General features: G+C 45.9%; 1 protein-coding gene across 6 annotated transcripts in view; it reads right to left on the reverse strand.

Annotated features, from left to right (window-relative positions):
- Window positions 1-17031, reverse strand: part of ROR1 (receptor tyrosine kinase like orphan receptor 1) — a 146449-nt gene that overhangs the window by 35520 nt on the left and 93898 nt on the right. For all 6 annotated transcript variants that reach the window (XM_052666853.1, XM_052666855.1, XM_052666854.1 and 3 more), the window contains one exon: window positions 8049-8120. In XM_052666853.1, the coding sequence (XP_052522813.1) occupies window positions 8049-8091 (43 nt within the window). In that variant the 5' untranslated portion in view covers window positions 8092-8120. The remainder of the gene's footprint in view (window positions 1-8048; window positions 8121-17031) is intronic.

Genomic DNA, 17031 nt, shown 5'->3' on the forward strand with positions numbered 1-17031 from the left:
CAGCCTCTGGTGCCAGGACTTCCCACTCTTCCCCACGCTTTCTTTGCCTTCTCTGCAAACTGTTACATGAACTCTACAACAAATAGCATTCTCAAAATTCAGCTTAGCTTAGTTCTTCAATCCACGCAGTTTGCATCCAAATCTTACATCAGCTCAGGCAGCAGACTGTAAAATACCTGACATGAGATGTGAGCAGGGAAAGTTCCAGGCAGCTGGAATCTTGAAGTTTCTCATGGGTGAAGCATTTCTGTTACTGACAGTGAGCTGACGGTCCAACAGTGCTTCCAAACCATGCCAGGTTTGGGAACCTGAGGAGTATGGGACTAAGAGAACGGATGAGTGCCACCCACTGCTGCCCTCACTTAGCACAGGGCAGCCGAAGGGAAGCCCAATTCTACTTCCAGCCCTCAAATTTAACCCTTACCTACCAAAGCTCATCAAATCCCCAAAGCTACCACCACCACCCTCTCCCTAACGACAACCAACAACAAAACAACTCCTCAGGTTTCTGTCCACCCTCCCTCTGGTGCCATCAGCTCTAACGCCATCTAATTTGGGACAAAAAAGGCCAAGAAAAACAGGAGTAGATCCTCCTTCTGGGCTTCAGCAGGGGGTGAGCAGGGCTGCCGCCCCGAGCTGACTCTCTCTGCCCAAAAGAATAATTTGTTAGAAACATGATGGCCCTTACCAAAAGTTAACGACACTCAAGTGGCAGCAGCCATTGGAAAGTGTGAGTGCAATGCTGGCTCCGAGCAGCGCTGGGTGAATCACCCCGGCTGGGATTTTAGAAGAGCCGAAGGGAAGCAGACACCCAAAGCCAATCAAAGCTCACACGGGATTTGTGCAACTAAGTCCTTTTAAAAACAGCCTTAAACCTTTTGGCTCGGTTTCTCCAGCTATAAAGTGAGGATAATAATCCCTCTTACATCATGGGGAGGCTGCTATGTACATTAATGAGATAATGCTCGTAAAGCACTTTGAAGGTGAAAAGTGCTACGCTGGGATAAGCGCTGTTGTTACATTTGCAGTTCAATCTCAGGATTTCAAGAACAACAACAGCTGGTCCGTATTTTAGAGCTGCACTCTATGAGAACGTTTCAGACGCATTTTAATTTACGGAAGTACAGGAGAATAGCCTGAATAAGTTCTAAATAAAATGTAGCCCACCTATAATTTAATAATAGGCAATTGACTTTTTTTTTTTAATTTGTAAAAACAATTTACTGCTGGGTCTACCCCCTGAATGCCAAGTTTCAGCCCACAGACGTTTTTTTTTTTTAATGGCTGAGTTATAAACCCTTGAAAAATGCTGACAGCCCTTTTACTATAGCAGCACTAGCGGGTGCCCTATAATGAACTTTTAAATGACTTGAGATAATATCTGGAAAGCCAAGCCTGAAATATATTTCTGGTTTTGAGCCGTTGCCAATGCAAACACAACACATCATAAGTCATCTTCATGATTCTAAGCGCATAAATTGGAGACACTGCATATAAAATCCAAATATTAGGTATCCTTCGTGGCCAAACTCTGCGCTGGTTTGATGTTACAGAACAGCAACAGCTGTGCGAGGACGAAATGTAGTGCATTGCGTGTCTCCAAAGAAGAGAAGTGTGTGTATTTCCACAGCTATGTCTTGACATTGTTAAATAGGAGCCTGCTCAGCCGTAATAAATTCTGAAGTATTCCACCACTTTTAAGTAGAACCCAGGTGGCTTTCAAAATAAAAGCTCATCCTCTCCGGCCAAGGAATGTTAATCTCCTCTGCGACCACATGGTTGCTCTATCTTAAATTACCAAAGACACCTCTCAGAGCAGTAAAAGCCTCCCTGTCCATAGGAGGGTTCTGCTGCACCGTGCGTGCTCCGCGTTTCTGGTTTCACTAGGTGTTTAAGGCACGGTGGGGATGCAGGATTAGTCCCTGAACCATTCATTTCATGAGAAGAACGATTGTTTCACTTATCCTCCTCTTTGAGCCCTTCTAATCTTTCAAAACGTTCAGGAAGAAGCTCACATCAAAACCCTCGTTCAAGTCACTGCAGGCACCAGGGCAGCTTAAACCCAGGTGCGGCGGAGCACTGGGCACTGCAGTAGGCATGGTGGAGATGGGTTGTCAGGTGGACTTGCTGTAGTAGAGATCTTTTCCAACCTTAATGTTCTACGATTTCCATTTCCTCTGAGCTTGGGATGAGCCACATTAGCCCAGACGACGCTATATGAGGATGCAGCCCACATTCCCATTTATCAGCACTGCCATCCGCTCCGGCAGTGGGAATGTTCCATACAGAATTGCTCTCAAGGGAGAAAGTCTACAACTCCGAGCCCACCCAGAACTTGCAGGATGGGTTTTTCTGTTTGCTTCACGTGTTCAGCTGAGCAGGGTTTTATGCTCTTCCAGTTAAGCTGAAGAAGGAAGCAGCAGAATTTCTTACCCAAGTGCAGCCATTGACAGAGCACATATTTCTCAGTTGGAAAAAGGATTAACCACGGCTTGCTTCATCTGCCCATAACTCACAAAGGAAGAGAACTCCTGGCAGGTCCGATCTGCGGGTCCGATCAACAGCCCCTTGTCATTAAAGGGGGCAAAAGGAAGACTCCCGGCTGGAATTTCACTTATTTCAAATGAATAAAAGAAGAGGAATGGCAGTGGGAGGAAAGGGATACCGCACTCGACCCACGATTTGGCAACCCGTATGAAGGATATCAGAGTTAAAGAAATCCAGAAAAACAAGCGGAAATATTCGATGTCAAATCTCTTGGGACAAAAGGAAACACACTCCTGTATTTGCTCGCCCTGCTCGTTTTCCTCAGCACTGTGTATGTGCAAGGCTCAACTCAGGATACACACTGCAGCTGTGTGCGGGGCTTTCTCTTTCCAGCCATTATTTGAGGCATGAATGCTACCCGAGGATCACACACTGACCTGAAACAGGCCAAAAGCTGCTGCCCAAGGCTTTATCAGCTTTTCAACGTCCCCACGTGATGTTGGCGAGGTTTGAGATTCTCATAATTAATTGCTGCTTTCCGATCATTAGCAGCTTCAGGACTGCCTCAGGCTATAAGGGTGGGTGGGCTGATGAAAGGAAACGGAGCACAGATCCTCGGGCCTTCCAAAGTTATCAGGGCTGAGCACCTGAATCCCACTGCTCTGGGATGGGGGCTGTACACCTCGCTGCCCTTCACACCTCTGGATTCCTCTTATGAACATGAGGGCTCACATCTGCCTCTGCTTTCCTGAGTTTACTCCCAGGTTTGAGGATGGCCACCTCGGTGATAGCTCTGATGCTGCAATCCAGCAAGGGGAAATGAAGCCTTTCTGTACTTAGGAACAGTTTTACAGCGCAAGTAGGAAGCCTCTAAACTTTATCACAAAGAAAAAAAGTGATTTGGAATAGGTAAACAAATGTCCACATCCAGCTATAAACCAAACTACTGAAAACCATCAAGGGATTTTGTTGTCACTTTAGAAGCTGCTCAGCAGTAAAGAGCTGCACACAAAAAAACTCCAGCTATTAAAGGAAGGGTGCACAGAAAGGTATGTGCCCTAAGATTAATGCCGTCGAGTCAAAGAAAAGCTGTTATTTTTGACATTTTGACATAGCATCACTTGAGGATCTGGTTCTTATTAGCCTTTTCTGTGCCTTTTAAAGCTCTATTTTTTTTTTAACCAAAAATGTCAGGAAATTTGGAACAGAAACTTACAATAAAACACGTCCCTTGACCCTCTGATCTATCAATCTTTCAAATAAACAAAGATAGCTGGATGAGCCAGGAAAAGGTTATTATATATAGTTACCTTATGTACACTGGTCAGGCATTCGCTGCACACACTGAGGTTACACAAAATCCCACGTAAGCAAAGCATTTCGTGCAAGACTTGTGCCACAAATGCCACGTGGTACCCAGGGTGGCTTCTTTTTCTCATTTCGTCCCACGACCTTCAAATTTCACACCCCGCGTTATTTATAAATGAGACATTCAAGAAACACAAATTCTCAAATAGAAACGCGCGCTCCGTCAGTGGAAAAGCAAACAAAAGGAGCTAATGTAGTGTGGCTAAAAAAATTTTCAAACAAAGCAGCAGTAATTTACTGCCGTGCTACTAACGGGACCCCACAAATAGAATCCGAACCCTGAGCCCCGTCGGGGGAGCCTGATTTACCCAATATCCCCCAGATAATAAAGGAAAATAAAAAGGTAAATTGTGCATGAATGCGAAAGCTGTAATTCTTCCCCTTTCACCACACGTATCAAATTCACATCCAGTGATTTCAAAAGAAAATCTGGAAATCTCTAAAGGACTGAGGCTGAAGTCAGGAGGCCCCGACCCGCCCGGCTTTGTCCACGGTTGCTTTTGTTGATGTTTCTTAAGATGTAGTTTGCCTAAGAGTTAAATTCTCCCCAGGCCATCAGAAGGATTTTCTCTATGAAGACTCGAGGCCAGGGCATATCCCTGCCTGGAAGGAACTGTTGAGCCGACAGCTTCAGCATGGGTTTGTCAGCATGGATGGCAAGGCTGCCTTCTCCAAAAGTCACTGATGTGCACAGTCCTGTGCAGGGTAGCACTGCAAACACTGCAGCTCTCCATGCCCTGCTTCACCCTGCCCTGGTCATTTTCTGCTCTAGGCTGCTCCTCGCCATGCTTTGCTACAGGTGATCCTTGTACTGGTGTGCCTTGGAATGCATGAAGATAAATCCCAGCTTCACCTCGAACCACCACCAGTGGATTTGGGGCACATTCTGCAAAATCCTGCCTCCTGCTGCCCTCTATTTGGGGAATGATTGCTCTCTGCACTGAGCTCTGTGCCACGCAGAGCTGAGAGCAGCAGGGAGCTGTGAGCCCAAGCTTGTGATGGCAGATGTCTCAAAATGAAAACGGATCCCAAGCCCTGAATCATTCCAGTGTTTTATACTGGTTTATCAAAGCAGATAGGCCATGAAAAGGCAAAGGAATATACGCAGGATCTGCAGATCTCACAGGGACAGGTTTTCTTTCCAATCTGATGCAAGGAAAAGCCAACCCTTCCATCACCATTTGGTTCCATCAGAGAACCAAAACCTCATGGTAAATGCAAAACTTTCTTGGACCAAGAGCTGGAGCCTGGCTGACACTGGGGAGGTGACGCACAGGTACAAAGAACCAGGAAACCAGAGAGTCTTAAGCAGCAGGAAAGCAGAGCCCGTCCCTCACAGCACCGTGCCCCAAACACAGCAGTGGCTGTGGGGTCTCCCAGCCAAAGGGGAACCTCAGGCAGCAAACCTGTGGCAGGAGGCTCACATCCTGCCTCCTCCCTCTGGGATGGGCTTTTCCCTCCCACCAGGCCCCCTCTCTTCTCCTGAAATACGCTTATTTCTCCTTATATAATTAAATACTTATTTGATCGCGTTTTCATTTCTCTTTTCCCTCGTGGCAGTCCCTCTGCGCACCACGATTTACCAACTTGGAAAAGAGGAAAACGCTCATAGCTACGTTTCTCTTATTTTAACAGTGATTATTTTTTATTTTTATGCATAGTTTGTTTGTTTTTTTAAGGTTTTGGTGAGAAACCACCTCCTCCCTCCCATCAATCGTTGCTTTCAACAGCTCTTCACGGGTGGCTGCGTCTCTTTTAAATTCATTTCCTGTTAAAAAGAATAAACAGGCAACTGTTTAATGCTGTCGATTTAGCTTATTTAATAGAAATTGAAACCTGAATAGGGCTCAGTTGTAAGATAATCGCTGCAGAACTCTCCGAGGTAGGGAAAGCACCATATTAAGTAATTATTTCAAAATGCAGAATATTGTTTAACGAGCCCACGAGCTGTTCCTCCTCTCCAAACGCCGAAGGCGTGTTCAAGGAAGACATGCTTATTTCCACAAGACAGCAGATAGAGTTAGAGCCACTTCATGTGGACAGCTGCTTAATTGGGAAATCTGGCTGGAAACCGCTTTCATGTGGTGAACTTAATAGGCTTTAAAATAAGTTTTACTGGGCCGCCCGCATGACCTCATGGCTGACTGCAGCAAAGACAAGTGGATGTTGATGCCTCCAGACGCTTGCTTGCAAAAAGAAATGGAAACAAAGTGCATGCCTCTATCAGCGTGTGCTGCAGTGTATTTTGCTTTCCGTATGTGAGGGTTTCAAAGACCTTCCTGAGAGATGGCAGCACCCACATGAAAGTCCTGCTTTCATGGGCAAGACAAGGCATGTGTGCCTCGTTTGGCCTGTGGGCACACAGAGGAACCTGTCCCTCTGACTAAGCTTTTTGGGCAGCAAATGCATTTTAATCACATATGTAAATCCATGTTTAGGTGTGTGAGCTTAAAGCTGTCTAAATGCTAATCAGGGCAAGCAAAGGGGCCGGTAATCCCCCAGGAATGCAGGATTCAGCCCAGCCACTGATAATTGCTGCATTCCAGGTGGATTAGAAGTGTGAAACTTCATTTTACCTGTTTCTGACAAAATAACTCAGCAACAGGTGCCATGAAATTAACACGGAAAATGTTCTGATTGTGAACACTTGAGGGCAGGCTCAGTGCCGCAGCAGAAGCTACAGGTTTTGGTTTGAGCAACAGGATGGTTCAGTGCCCAAAACTGCTCACTGGGACATCCAAACCCTGGTTGGTATAGCCTTAGGTACTTTGGTGATTGTAGGGGTTATTGGTGATTGTAGGGATTGCAGCAGACACAGAACACAGAGGGTCATTCATGCAGTGCATGCTGCCTGCAAGGACCTTGCTCTGCTCCCCAGCTCAGTCAGTCAAACAAAGGATGGAGAGTGCTCACATGGAGGGCCTAGCCAAAGTACGAGTGAAAAACCACCCTGATCATAAGAAAACATTTGACACAAAACTCTAATGAGGAATAATAACAGGAAGTTACTGGGGGTTATTTTTCAGCTCAGCTCAGATTGGATTTGCTGAAAAGTTACACTACCACTACTTGGTGTCATTTGTGCATCTTTCGCTCTGGGCTTTGGCTGGAGGCACACAACTTCCCCTGTGACACAGAGTGAACCAACTGCAGGTCCTTCATCAATCAAACCAGTGGGGTTCACCATGGAGAATGAAGAATACATCACCAACAGTGGTTGGCAAAGAATATTTCTTTTGCCTCGACAAGGTATGACCCCGACTTCTGTGACGAGGGACCACAAACCTGCCCTGTAGGTAAATGCTGCCCGGAGAACTGACATGTAACTGCTTTCAGTGAAAGAGTTAACCACCAGAACTAGAGACTCCCTTCATATTTAGTACAGAAAACACATTTATGTTTCAACATAAAACTTTATGCACACATGTTCATACAAAGCAGTAACAAAACGCAGACTATGAGATTTGGACAAACAGTCCGTGGCAGAACTCCATGATGGGAAACGTCAGTCTAAATAGTTAATGGTTGACAAAATTATATGCAAATGGAAAGAGAGTGTCTGACAAATGGAACAGATAGTGAGGTGAGCAGCATCCTCCTCCGTGAACGGTGCATTAGAAGGGTTTCAGAGAGCATACTGACTCAGAAGCTGCAGGCTTGGAATACAGGCTGGAGGAAGCTAAGCAGTTTGGGTTAAAGAGCTGGTGGTGCATACTTTACAAAATGAAGGGGAATAAGGAATATATCTCTTTTTCTCACTATACCCTCTTTAGAGAGCTCAAAATCACACATAATTACCACTTGCAAATGTATTTTTCCCTTCTATTGACTTAAAGCCTTTAAAATTCATAATAAAGCACAATGAGACAAAATGACTCTGCCCGATGCTTGTTAACTTTGCTTTCAGAGCCTAAGATCCACCAGACAAAATGTCAAGCAGTTCATAAACCAGCAGAGCTCACATCTTGAAATGCTTTTCCCATGTGGAACATTTTACTGGAACAAGAAACGAACACAGCAATCTCCAGGAATCACAGAACTGCACATAATTAAATGTCAAATGATCACAAGGCAAACAAGGCTTATCTTAAATGCTCCCTCATCCCTTTGTTTGTTGATTTGGCCGAGTCAAGAAGAATTATTAGGATTTTAAAGTCTGATTTCACATACTTGTACATTTTCTGTCCACTTACCTTTATCTAGCTCACTTGAGATGTTCCATGATGACGTAGGCATGAAATCAACAACCACGGATGAATTTGCTCCTGGAAGAGAAAAACAGAAAAAAAGAATGCTGTTACTTTACCAGTTCTGTATCATGAAGAGTTGTAAAAGGCATTTGTGAATTTGCTCTCGCAGTAGTAAAATTATTTGAAGAAAACCAGTGATTAAAATGCGCCCGATGCTCTGTGTTGGCAGCTGAAACATATGGGCAGCAGAAGCAGCGAAGTGGAAAAAGGCACAGGGCCAGGACTGGAGCTTGTTTGGCTGCGCTGTCACCGGGAGGCCTTGTGTTAATCAAGCAGCCAAGCTCTGAGATGTGCTTGGCCCACCTTAAAGTCCCTCCCTGGGTTTTTATAGAGCTAGAATGACTGCACAGTGCTGCAGCTAAGAAAAACACGGTGCTCTGAGGCTGCTGAACATGTTATCTACTAACATTTACAGAGATTTTAATCCTGTGAACCCATGAGCACAAGAAAAGACACCGTTTATGCACCGAAGGTAACAGGGCTGCTTGTATGAGAAACTCTCATGCAACTCATGTAAACGCAGGCCTCAGAGACTGGTCTGAACATCAGAAGCATCTCTTCACTGCTGCTGGGATTGAACACACATGTATCTGAGAGGTGGGAAAGCTGACCCTGCCCCTGGCTGGATCTCCAGCACCAGCAGATGCACAGAGATGCTGAGCAGCACCCAGAAGGAGAACGTTGTAGAACATTATAAAGGACATTGCAGAATGCATCATTTTTATTTTGGCACCGTCCTTCAAGTCCAAAGCAACCTCAGTGCAAGGATATCCAAAGATGTCCTGCTTTTATTTGATCGGTGAGCAACTTTCGAGTTCATTAAGAAATCACGAGCAAACTGTAAACACAATGTCACACAAACGCACGCGGCAGTTCAGTTCAGATACAGCCACTGCACTTTTTATAAATATCGTCTTTCTTAAAAGCCCACCTGGTAGCACTGCTTATTTAAGGCTCTGTCAAGTATTTCCAATGTAAACACAGAACCTGCAGCCATTATAACTCACCTACGAGCGCAGGCCCCGGCCTGTGCAGATGCGCAGGGCACAAACCAACTGATGGGGACAGATCCTGAGCCCCTGTGCAATGAATGGCATTGCTCTGAAGCTACCCACGATGCAAGCCAAGACCTTGTCCCACTGTGTCTGTTCCTCTACATCCTTTTTTTTTTTTTTCCATTTTATTTTCTGTATTATTTAATGTCTTCGTGCAGCACAAGCTTTCCCAAGCTATTGCCATCTTTCCCACTGCTATGGGTGCAGCAGCAGAGCCGAGCTCCTGCTGTCTGTATTAGCACTGCTGTCACTTCAGATGTCCCTACAACCATGCATACCTCTTGGGGCTTTTCCAAACACTACTGGCACAAATTCCCCTCCCGCTGTATTGCTTTTAAGACACTTACTCTCCAGACACTTCAGCCTCTTAAATAACCCAAATGTTAGGGACTGGGGGCTCAGCAACTTGCCAGGCTGAAGGAAAGCAGCTTGGAGCAGAGCTCAGTGGTGATGGCAATCACTCAGCAGGATGACACCATAGCCAATGGCACCAGGACTTGAAATTTTGGGTATGTGACAAATGAGCAGTGGGCCAAACATCCAACAGGACGTGGCTGGCGGGACGCTCAATCTCTGCCTTGTCCTCCCATCCCTTCTACCTGAGAATGGAGCAGCTCCAAGAGTGTTCGTATCAATTTTTTTCTTGAACAGCCTTTGGAAGCGTGATGGTAAACCTCCCAGAGCACACAGCCATCGCCTGATCTCCAGGAGGAGTCACACTACAACACCAGACACACTCACTTTTGCCCAGGAGGTAAAGCCACTGTTTGTGAGATGGCCTTATGCATCACTAAGGCAATTTTCTAATACTCCTGAATTAAAGCTCTGATTTCAGAGCAAAGTATTTCTATGCCCTCAGTAAACACTTCATAGGACTGAAAGGAACACACTGAGCAGCCACACAGCATGGGGACATACCATTAATTCTAAGTTAATACAGAAAACAAAAGTCACCAAGCAAACAAAGAGGGGAGGGGATCAAAGCCTTGAGCTGCTTCCCCCCAGAAGCAGGGCTGCCTCCTGCTGCACCTCGCTCAGCAGCTCTGCCTCCTTCAGCAAAATGCATTCAGAGACCAAGCAAGGCTTTTTTTCCTTTGCGTTTGTGACATCAAGTGACTGTGCTCTCAAATGCACAGAAAAACTCCCAGCTCGCTTAGGAAATGCCTCCTGGGCTTGGAAAGCTCTTATAGAAAGTGTCCGAATTACATCTTGTAAAGTGATGTTTGATCACCTGAACCACAGCACACCCCAGCAGCAGCTACAGGAACAGGGATGGTGTGCAAGGAGCAGCTGAGCCCTGTGCACATGAGCACACCTCCTTACTGCAGGAGGGTTACATGGGTTGTTTCAGCCTTCACCACACTTCAGAGTGGTTTGCAAAAGCCTGTTGGAGAAAGGTCCATTAATGCAAGTGGCAGAGGCCCATCATCCAGGTAAGATTTCATTTTGGGATGAAGAATCCTAACGCACGAAAGTTAAAGATCTGTTCAAAACTCTGTCCCAATGAAGAAATGCTGGTCACAGAATCATCACAGAATCCTAGAATGGCCTGGGTTGCAAAGGAGCACAACGCTCATCAGTTCCAACCCCTGCTATGTGCAGGTTGCCAACCAGCAGCCCAGGCTGCCCAGAGCCACATCCAGCCTGGCCTTGAATGCATCCATGATCATAAGTTAATGAGAAATCACAACAGTCAATTAAAACCTCTGTGAAAAGCCAAGCAAAGTGTATTCAAATCTCCTCCCCACAGAGAAGTTGGCTAACATCTGACTTTATTACCATATTGCCCAAGTGCCAAGCGAATTTCACACAAGTCAGTCATTTGAAAGCCTTTGTGATTAAATAAACTTCAATAAGGTTTACAGAAAGCTGCCCAGGAAGAAGAACTGCAGAGCCTGTCCTTATCGCAGGCACACACCGCTGCCTCATTTTCTCACCATGAGCAGCCATCATTCAGGGGCTGTGTCTGCACCACAGGGCTGCAGCCCCAGCCAAGCACAGGGCAGCCTCATCTGCTGCCCCACAATGAAAGGAGACAATCCAGGCCCTGTGTCCGGGCTAATTAATATCTCTACACCGTGCATTTGTAACATGAAGGAAAGAGAGTAAAAGTCAAAACAGGAAGAAGGCAGATAGCTAAGATGACACCAAACCCAGAAATGATTGAAGATTTTAATGGGAAATAAATCTGCTATAGAGAAACAAAGCAGAGAGCAAAATAAGTCTGCAAATGTGGATGTTTTGCTTGCAAGGCAGCAGGAGCAATGTACGAGGGCTGCATGTTTGCACTGCTTGCTTTCCTCCTGGCTGCACAGAAAGAATCCCACGCTTTGTAGCAACCCTTCTTCTTGAGGCAGAAGATATGCCTACTTAAAGCAAACACAAACAAAAATCAAAACATTTACGTAATGGGCAACCCCTGTTATGTGTCATACCTGCGGGTCCTTCTACACCCTCATTACATGCCCTAAAGAAAGTCTGGATTAGCATTTTCTTCTACGAATGTGACTGCAATATCTGCAACCCACATCTCACTGTGGGATACCCAAAATAGCAAAAAGACCGTGGAGGTATTTAAAGTAGCCAAGGAGCTACGGATCTGTGTAATAAAATAAACCATGCAAAATTAAACTAAATAAAAATGAAGTTTTCCAGTTGCAAATCTCTTCTTGAAGCTGCTTAGGAATCCTGTGCTGAGTGAGATTTGTTATCCTCTGAAGGAATTTGCCTAAGGAAGTGATAAAACCCAGATTGCACAAGACACTAAGAACAAGATGGGGCAAGGCATTCCCACACATACCATTGGGAAGCTGTCCCATGCCAACAGGAAGGTCAGCACTCATTTGGGCACCACTGTTTGGCCAAATCATTGGTAAATGTTACAGCAGCATCAGCGTTCCTTAAAAAGCTGAATTAAAATCTTCAGAAAATAGTCTCCTTTAGCTGTATTACTTGAAAGTAGTATGGAGATAACAGGAATTGAAGGTAAGATGATACAGAATGAGAGTGAACCCTAATTATACCAAGTATTCAGAACTCTTTGCTTTTCTGCACATTCCATATCTCTTCACCTTTTTCTTTGTCTGGTTCCTACATGACTGATCCGTTCCAACATCTCCCCACAAAGATGCCCTCTGGCTGTTCTCTTAGCCCTATCTCCACCATCTTTTTTCCTGCAGCTCTCACTGTTTCACTGCTCCTCTCAAAGCTCCCCACACGTTTTCATTTCACCTCCCAAGACACTGCATTTTGCAATCCGCCCATCACCAACCCATCCACAGCCCACCCTGGAGGTGCTGAAGGAAATCGAGACACACCTGCTGCAGACTGTAATGGATACGACCCATTATTCACTAATTTTCTTGTCTGTTTAATTGGCACCATCCTGAAATTTCCATAACGTAGACCTCAAATACTGCTCATATCTTTAATGTAAGAGTGGATTCTATTTCCATGACATGAGCGTCTCTGTGTGTCAGTGGACATGTCTGCATTGCTCAATTCTTGCTGTTCAAAAGGAGGCAGGAATCACCCAAATCCCCGTCAGCGGGATGAGGCAGAACTGCAGTGAAGAGGGGAAATTGTTGAGAGCTTTTCTGCCCTTCAGATAGGCCAGGTGTCTCTCAAGGTGAACTGACTGCCCTTATGCTTCCTTTAACAATATGTCACAGAATCACAGCATGGCCTGGGTTGCAAAGGAGCACAACGCTCATCAGTTCCAACCCCCTGCTGTGTGCAGGTCACCAACCAGCAGCCCAGGCTGCCCAGAGCCACATCCAGCCTGGCCTTGAATGCCTGCAGGGATGGGGCATCCACAGCCTCCTTGGGCAACCTGTGCCAGTGCCTCACCACCCTCTGGGGGAAAAACTTCCTCTTCATATCCAACCTAACCCTCCCCTGTCTCAGTTTAAAAACATTCCCCCTTGTCCTATCACCATCCACCCTCGTAAACAGCCGTTCCCCTTCTGCTGATTAATTACGAATAAAGCAATTTCTGAACATGATGATCAGTATAAAATACCTATCTATACCATGTCTGCAGTGAGCACAGTTCACAGCAAAAACCTATTCCTGCTGAAAGACTTGGCGTTGCATGCTTGGGGGAACTGCCCACCTTTACACACCCTGGAAGAGAGCAACCTAAGCAAGATGAAACATTGCACAACAGCATTTCTCCTTCAAATGCTTCACTTTAAGTCATTAGCCTGCTTACTCTAAGGCTGGAAAAGCAAATGCCAAGCTGGTTCTGCCAAGCCCTTACACAGGCAGATGCAAGGCAATTGGTCCAGTTTGCAGCTGATCACTCCGTCAGACACCACACCTGCTGCTGGCAAAGGACCCACGAGAGCTCCTCAGGCTGTTCCATGCAGACATGTCATGGTACTGCATGATGCTAACAGCTGTCAAATGGTTAATGCTGTTCTCACTCCTATGATGCAGGCTCCCAGGGCGTAGCTATCTGTTATTTATCTGTAATACATCATTATTGATAGCCCGGGGTAGGTTAGTAATTGGCATTAGATAGGGAAACCTTCAACACCGATTCAAGCTCTGTGGATTTCACGTATCCAACGCATTAATTTTCAACTTCAAAAGCGAGAAGTGCAACAGGATGATCTGATTTAGTGCAGGACTGGAATCTGTTAGGAACCTCATTTATATCACAGCCTATTCCATCTATCAGAGCACCCCAACACTGCCCCAGGCACTCTCTTTAGCATGTAGGCAATGAGCAGCCTTTCTACCTGGGAGCCTCTACGTGCCTCAGGCTCCTGCAGGTTTGTGATAAATGGAAGGATTAGCCCACTCCTGATGCACAGTCAGAGGGGAACACGGAGCCCTGTGTGGGACTGCAGGCAGGAAGCCAAGCACACTGCATGCACTTGACACCTCTGCCCTATGTTTTCTTGCAGACCTGCTCTCTTTGATGAGGATACACCAGGAAAGCTTTGGGCTCAAAGGCGGGCAGCTGCCGGGATTTCCTGTACTTAACAGGATACCCGTAACACCCACCCTACCCAGGCAAGACTGAAGCTCCTTCTCAAGCCCCATCATTCTCAGCATTTGTTCTGGAAAATCAATAGGCGATGCCAGCAGAAGATCACACTGCTGAGTACTACACAGTAACCAATGCCTGCAAACCAGTGCAGTGCCTTCTGATGCTGTGGCAGCTTGCTGATGACCGACACAAGCCAGGGCTGACCTGGTATTTTTGGTAACTTGGAGTTTGGCTGAGGTCGTATCAGATTAAAACTGTTTTCTTCCAAGGGATCAGAGTTGTCTCTTGGAAGAAGAGGTTTTTAAGAAACCTCTTTTATACGCTAATACTTTAATCCTGCATTTCTAATTACTGAACTACAACTCCTTTTCAGTGCCGCTATTAATTACAGATTATCATTAATGTTACACAGATTTAAAAGTCACTGTGGAATCTGGGCGCACTTTACATTGCTTAAATTGGTCGTTAACAGTTCCACTTAAGAAGAGCAAAACACTGCACCCTGGAGCGACCCACAGCTTTAAAGACAGGCAACGAAATAAAGCAATGGCCACTTGGCCGAGGGCCAGCAGCTCACAGCTCACAGTTGAGCCTTTGTGCTCAGCCCTGAAGGAAGGTGATGCCATGGCACCTCTGCATATCACCCAGACATGAGGGTCAGGCACCCAATGCAGGGGTGGTACAGGTGGGCTGGGTGCTGGGCTGGTGCATGGGCTCTGCCCCTGCTGCCAAGGAGTGGGCCAAATCTGCTTAACAGGAAGGCTGGGCTTCCAGCTCCATGAGGAGCTGTAGGGCCATGAGGAGCTGCATGGCTGCCATGGGGAGCTGTAGGGCCACCATGGGGAGCTGTAGGACCACCAAGAGGCCTCCCTCTCAACCTCCTCTTCTCTGGGCCAAACAAACCAAAGGATCTCAGCAGCTCCTTGCAGCAGGAGGCTCCCACAAATCCCAGATGAACTCACGACTGCGTGCTCCAACCACCCAGACCACCCTTACAGGATGCTTATTCTACTGAAGGCATCAGTGCCGCACACAAGCAATTTGGGTCCTGCCCCCTTACTGGCACAACCAGCACACGGGTTCCCGTTTCTCAAAAATGTATCTCAAAAAGCAGCAAGACCAAGCAGTGCCCAAAAGCTCACGGTGGGGACAGACGTGTTTGCAGACGAAGGATGAAGTGCCTGGACAGGGCTTTGCTCTGCACCTGCTTGCTTGTCCCTGGCTTCCATCAGTGCCACTGCACTAAATCCATCTGCAAAAGCTTTAAAGAAGGCAAACCCAGCCAAGAACAGGGAGGGCAAACAAGAAATCATTTACATCCACCATAAATCGCAGCACACCGTAACTCCTTGCACCTCAGCACTTGAGGGCCAGAAATGATTGAAATGGATAAGGCTACTACCAATCTACAATTAAACCCTTATAACTTGTGAAGAAAATTACAGTAAAAAGCCTGCCATGTGCAAATTCATTATTATTTTTTGAGCTCCATAATTATTTTTGTTGCAGTGAGGAAAAATGTACCCATGTCAGCTTGTGAATTAATGAACGGTCCTGAAACAATTACTTCTTAAATACACAGAAGTCTCCCTAGTGTAAACACGCTCCATTTCATACCATATCCTCTTGGTACAAGGCATACATTGCAGCATGACTTATTGGCTGCCTACGATGAAACAGTAAATGTTGCACATTTGAAGGCTTCGGCCTCATGGCTAGGATTTTACATCGGTTGATGTTGATTAATGTACAAACTGCCAAATTTATAAAGAGGCTGAAACACAAGGATACACTGTGAAACGTATGCTAATAGAGCACAATTTATATAAAAAGGGGGGAATGTAAATATTTAACTGATGCCAGAGCTGGTTGCTTTGGCCAAGTTAGGACTGAGCTACATTGATTGTTCAAGAGGAACTTGCACCCCGGTCTAAACCCACACAAGCCTGATGTCAGGGCCTCAAAGCCTCCACGTTTTAGCAGGGAGCTGCAAGCCTTCATTTCTTCTCCTAAAATGCTGGGCTTTTTACATTTTCCTTGAAGCTGAGCAGATGACACCTGTCCACAGGAGCTGACAGCCCAGACCCAGGTGGCAGCAGCACCAGCGTTCTATAGGTAACAAGCCTGCACTGAAGGTTTACAGTCACATTCCAGAGGCTCTTTCTTTGTTAAACACTTCATTGCCACAATGAGTTAACACACTGATTGACTAGCCACAGCTTACTTGCTACAGAAACGTTTCAGCATTACCTGCCAGATTTGGTTACTCCGTAACATTAAGTAAATTGAAATGCTAGCTTAACAGCAGGACCGAATTTATTTCTGTGGATACTCCAGAGCAGATCTTCAAATGCTCTCACCCGGGGCCTAAGCATGCTTCTGTACCATTCTCACCATTTCAACCAATGCAGCACTGAGCCAGCTTTAGAGCTCTCCCATCCCAGGCGCGCAGTCTGAGCCCCATGCAGGCAGCTTAACAAGCACCAAACTCAAAGCTGTGGCAAAGTCATTCTGAGTCTCCGAGCCTTAGTAAGCCTTTGTCTTAATTGCACCCAGAAGTACAAATACCTGTAGCCTTCATGATCCTGTAATGGCCATGCCACACACACCAAAAAAAAAGCACCAGTCACTAAAAGTTAATAGCCTGTACAAGAGGAAATAAACAGGAGCAGGGCAAAGTTGGCTTGTTCAATTTTAAGTGCTTTTGCAGCCACGGAAGCCTTGTGGAAGGATAAACCACTGATGATTTTTTTATTAGCCCAACAAAAAAGATGGCAGGCTTTGGATGTAACATTACTGCAGATCTGCAGAGATTATGTTTCAAAGTTGTGGCAATTGCCATACTTCAAGAAACTCGTTAGCTTGGAAGCAA

The sequence above is a fragment of the Tympanuchus pallidicinctus genome, unplaced genomic scaffold (assembly GCF_026119805.1).
Source record: "Tympanuchus pallidicinctus isolate F22 unplaced genomic scaffold, pur_lepc_1.0 scaffold7, whole genome shotgun sequence".
Lineage (NCBI taxonomy): Eukaryota > Metazoa > Chordata > Aves > Galliformes > Phasianidae > Tympanuchus > Tympanuchus pallidicinctus.